The 5,218-nt window shown below is 52.3% G+C and overlaps 1 protein-coding gene across 1 annotated transcript; it reads left to right on the top strand.

Moving 5' to 3' along the window:
* Nucleotides 1–1,968: 1,968 nt before the first annotated feature.
* On the top strand, nucleotides 1,969–2,921 carry CLDN2 (claudin 2). The gene has a single exon (NM_001003089.1). It carries the CDS (start codon nucleotides 2,027–2,029, stop codon nucleotides 2,717–2,719), a length of 693 nt encoding a protein of 230 aa, NP_001003089.1. The 5' UTR covers nucleotides 1,969–2,026; the 3' UTR covers nucleotides 2,720–2,921.
* Nucleotides 2,922–5,218: the final 2,297 nt, after the last annotated feature.

Below are 5,218 nucleotides of genomic sequence, written 5' to 3' on the forward strand. Positions count from 1 at the left end.
AAGTTTGGACTTTATCCTTTAGCCAATGAGGAGCCACTGGAATGTTTTCTGTAGACACTTGATCAGATTAATGTGTTGAAAGATCACCTTGACAACGACGTGCAGAATGAATTGTAAGAGACTAGACTGGAAATGAGACCAGTTAGGAAGTCACTGCTACAGTCTGGGGAAGAGGGGATGGTGAAGCACTGACCCGGGCAAGTAGAAGTAGGAATGGGGAGAAGGGTGCCATGGATTTGAGGTGTATACAAGAGGTGGAGTTGGTGAGATATTGACCATGGAAGGTGAGGAATCAGCATGAAAGAGGTGTCAAGAATCACTCTCGGGCTTTTGGTCTGGTGCAAGGGAATGGGTAGAGTTATCTTTCAGTGATCATAGGGGACTCAGGGAAGAACTGTTTGGGAAAGTGTGCATTAGGAGAGGTGAAGAGTTCTCTTTTGAACGTGTCAAATTTGAGGTGCCTATGGCATTTCCAGGTGGACCTGGAATTAAAGATTTATTTATTTATTTGAGGTGGGGTGGGCCTCAGGGAGAGGGAGAGAGAAAATCTCAAGCATACTCCCCATTGAGCCCAGACCCCGACATGGGACTCAATCTCATAACCCCAAGATCATGACCTGAGCTGAAGTCAAGAGTTAGACACTTCACCAACTGAGCCAACCGGGCACCCCAAAGTGGATATTTTACATAGGTGATTGCTCTGGCAGTCTTGAAGCTCAGGAGGAAGATCTATGATGGAAATTCAGATTTGGAAGTGTCAGTGGATGGGTTGGAGATTAAGTCATGGGGGTGGGTTAGGTCCACTTAAGATTAAGTCATGCAGCGTATTTGCTCAGGGACAGAATGTTGGCTGAGGAAAGAATGGACTCCTGAGGAATACTCAACATTTAAAAGATGGTGAGCCTTGGCAAGAGTGTGTGTGTGTGTGGGGGGGGGGGTGCTCCTTGAACACCGCAAAATCCTACACAGCTCTGAGATTCTAAAGGATCTGCTCAGATGCCTTCCTCTTACAAAGGTTTCCATTGTAGAACAGCTTCCCTTTCCTGTCTCCATTCTAGACTCTCTGCTAGGAGAGAGCCTAAGGAATTTCAGGGGGCCCCCGGGCCTTGGCACATCCTTTGCTCTCCAATCCTTCCCCATTATCTCAGAGGCTGGGACTGGTAGGGTCAACCACTAAGAGAGCAGACAGGAAATATTGGAGTGTGGTGTACATGCAGGAGGAGGCCTTAGGCTGGCTTGCGGAGGGAATCTGGGCAGGACTGGGCGGACCTGAACTCTCCGAGGGGGATGGAAGTCTTTTCTGCTGACCTTAACCTGCCCTGGAGTAGATTTTTCACCTTGGGAAGAACAACCTAGGGCTAGACCACTGCTCTCTAGGCCCCTGGAGGTTTGAGAGAGGCCTCTGATAGCCTGGAGTCCAAAGCTATGTCCTGGGACCCATTCCTCCTGGCCCAGGCTCCTGGAGTTTGGCCTTAGTCTGCAATTGAGGGGCCCCATGTCCCTGTTGCTGGGCAATGTGTTAGACAGCAGCCTCTGGAGACAGAACCATGCCAACTAGGAGCCTGACCTGGAGCCAACGTGACCGGCACGACCGCCACTGCCACCACTACCTTCTCGGAAAGGAGCCACCCGTCTGGCCCCTGGCTTTGTCTGGTTGCCAACCTAAGGGTATGTGCCTACGCAGGAGGCGATGACATTTTGGCTCTACTTTCAAAGTTTTTTTTTTTTCCTTTCTCATGTGTTATTTCTAAAGATAACAAAGGTCAAAAGGCATCCAGCATTTTCTGGTTTCTCATAAGCTTCTGGTCAATATTTAATCTGGTTTATGGATTTTTTTTTTTAGGTCTTCTAGATGCCTTCTTGAGCCTGCTTGTGGCCACCCACAGACACTTGTAAGGAGGAGAGAAATCAGCTTGGCAGAGACACTCTGAAATGAGGGATTAGGGGCCAGAATCCAAGGAACGAGAGCTGCAGCCCGGAAGGCAAAGGAACAAGCCCTGAAGACACTTCTGCTGGGAGGTCCGCCATGGCCTCTCTCGGCCTCCAACTTGTAGGCTACATCCTAGGCCTCCTGGGGCTGTTGGGCACCCTGGTGGCCATGCTGCTTCCCAGCTGGCGAACAAGCTCCTACGTTGGTACCAGCATCGTGACGGCGGTCGGCTTCTCCAAGGGCCTCTGGATGGAGTGCGCCACACACAGCACAGGCATAACCCAGTGTGACATCTACAGCACCCTCCTAGGCCTGCCTGCTGACATCCAGGCTGCCCAGGCCATGATGGTGACATCCAGTGCGATCTCTTCGTTGGCCTGCATTGTCTCTGTGGTGGGCATGAGATGCACTGTCTTCTGCCAGGACTCCCGAGCCAAAGACAGACTGGCGGTGGTGGGTGGAGTCTTCTTCATCATTGGAGGCCTCCTGGGCTTCATCCCCGTTGCCTGGAACCTTCACGGGATCCTGCGGGACTTCTACTCCCCGCTGGTACCCGATAGCATGAAGTTCGAGATCGGAGAAGCTCTCTACCTGGGCATTATTTCCTCCTTGTTCTCCCTGGTAGCTGGCATCATCCTCTGCTTTTCCTGCCCACTCCAGGGAAATCGCTCCGACTACTATGACTCCTACCAGGCCCAGCCCCTTGCAACTAGAGGCTCTCCAAGGCCGGGTCAACCGCCCAAAGCCAAGAGCGAGTTTAACTCCTACAGCCTGACAGGGTATGTGTGAAGAACCAGGGGCCAGAGCTAGGGGGGCGGTTGGTGGCCGAGTCTGTGAAAACCAGTGAACAGCACCTCCCAAACCACCACCCCTGGGGCCACAGGTGAGGGACATTGGCACTGTATCATGTCAGAAGGTGCTGCTGAGGCTAGATTGACTTTGCCCACTGGATCAAGTGAAGGCAGAAATGAGAACTGGTGCAACAGCATGCAGGTTCGATTGTCAAGATTGCTTGCCAAGCCAGCCTTTCTGTTCCCTTCACCTTGCCCACGGCCCTCCCACCAACCCCCCCACCCCCCATCCCCCACCCCCGGCTCTGAGTCCCCAACCCTCTACTCCAAACTCCACCCTGCAGCCTAGGCCAGGCCACAGAGGCTTCCCTCCGCCCTTTGGTTTACCTGGGAATCCATCTGCCAAACTCACTAATTACATCCCACTGACTAACCCTCTCTGTGATCAAAGACCCTCCCCTCTGGCTCAGGCTGGTTCTTAGCTCATTGCTGGGGGAGCTAGGGTTGGGGCTGGGGGCGGGGAGTGGTGGCTTTTGTGGGCCCGGCTCTCACCAACTTCCCAAGCTTCTCTCCAAAGAAACTGGTCAGTAATGGAGCCCAGAGCCTCCATCCCATTGTTGTTATGACTCCACAGGGTTCAGACCGGTTTGTGCGTGGACCATCCCATGGTACTGAGGGAAGACAGAGGCAGGACGAGAGGGAAGGAAGGAAGGCAGTTGAGGACCAAAGAGAATTAAAAAAATACCCAAACCGTTGCCCAGGGCATTTCCCAGAATTCCTTCCCGCTGCGGGTTTGGGGGATCTAGCACCCCTCTTCCCTCTAGAGGAAAGCACAAAGGAAAAAGATAGGTTGGAAAGCTCAGGTAGTAGCAGACTCTGATTCCACCGAGGAATTCCATTGCCTCAGAAGCTGCAACCCCAACTTTCACCAAAGCCCCTGCCTCTCTCTGCCCTGGCCCCCTGCTGAAGCAGGGCTATGGGTCCCCCACGGTGGTTCCCTTAGGAAGGGGAAACTAGCACTTTTAGACATGGCTCTTGGCTGGGTGGGGGGCAGCACAGGAGACTTGGGGGACTGAGGAAGAGACCACTCCTTGAGGCCACCCAAGAAAGAATAAGAACTTTGGGCTCAGTTGCCAGGGGTTCCCCCCCACCCCGCAGAGCACTACGGAGCCTCTGAAAGACAACAGCACCAGGGAGCCCCTCCACCTGCCGCCGTCACCCATCAGATGCTCTCCGTCATCCTTTGCCAGGCATTTCAGAGTTGCTAGAAGGCATCTAGCTCCGAAGTGTGGAAGAGCTCTATTTCCCCTGGGATGGGAGTGGAGGTGTGGGTCACAGATGGACCAAAGGCCTCTTCTCTCAGCAGCCTCAGCATGCCTGGCTTCTGACAAACTCCGGGCCGCCTTCCCACACCTCAGTGCCAGCGGAAGAGGGTCATTCGTGGTCTCTGACATGCCTTCCACCTCTCCACCTTCTTACTTATGACTGAGCTCTTCTCCCAAGCTGGAAGGGCCTGTCCTCTTAGTCAAGTCCTCCTGCTGTCTGGAGAACTTGCTCAGCACCACCTCCTACACCGAGTCTCCTCTCACCACTCCATTTCTCTCCTACGCTCCTTCCTCTATCCCTCCGTGTATATAACTCTTGCTTCTCTGATGCTTATTGTTCACAATTTTTGATGGGTAGTTATCTTTTTGTGTGTATCTGATTTCACAAGGACATTGTAAACTCTTGAGGGTAGGGACCATCCCCGAGACCTCTTTGTATCTCCCAGACTAGCTATAAGAGTGCTGGGCACATAGTAGGTAATCAATAAACACTTATTGATTGAGTCATTCTGTTACTGTTTTATTAATTGAAAGGGGCCCAGCCAGGGCAGGCATGACAGAGAGAATGGGGCCAGGGGGAAGGGAAGGCAGAAATTGGCGTTTCTTCCCACCAGGTGGGTAAAACATTCTAGACTTTACTGGAGACATTATGAAAGTAGGATACTACCACCACCCCCTCCACCTTTCCCAGGGAACCTTAACCTTTTCTTCCCTCTTCACAATTCTTTCATCAAAGTTATTTACTAAATGGCTGTGTGTTTATTCCTTTCATTCTCTGAACCAGCACTCTGAGGAAGGTGAAGGAGACCTGATAGTCTCCATTCGACAGATGGGGAAACCAAAGCCCACATGAATAAAGAGAATTTTCCCCCAGGGCCACATTGTTGGTGTTGGGGCCCCAGACTCTAGCCTCTCCAGATAGGACTCTGCTGACCCACTAATTGAGTGAGCCCGCCAGGGGTCTGCAGGCTGCCGGAGGATAGCACCCCATGGCCAGTGAAGTCACGCCATTTGAAAGAGACACAACACCTCAGTTCTAATTTCCCTAACTCCAGAGGAGTGAGAGTTTGGGAGGCTGTGTTTGAATCTCATGGGGAATTAACAAAGCCTAAGTCATAAAGATGTTAACTGTGACAACACTGACAATGATGCTCCCCCGGCCCCCCACAAGA

The sequence above is a fragment of the Canis lupus genome, chromosome X, assembly GCF_011100685.1.
Source record: "Canis lupus familiaris isolate Mischka breed German Shepherd chromosome X, alternate assembly UU_Cfam_GSD_1.0, whole genome shotgun sequence".
In the NCBI taxonomy this organism is placed as follows: Eukaryota; Metazoa; Chordata; class Mammalia; order Carnivora; family Canidae; genus Canis; species Canis lupus.

Coding starts and splice junctions, on each gene's coding strand:
- CLDN2 (NM_001003089.1), top strand. CDS start 2,027: ATGGCCTCTCTCGGCCTCCAACTTGTAGGCTACATCCTAGGCCTCCTG.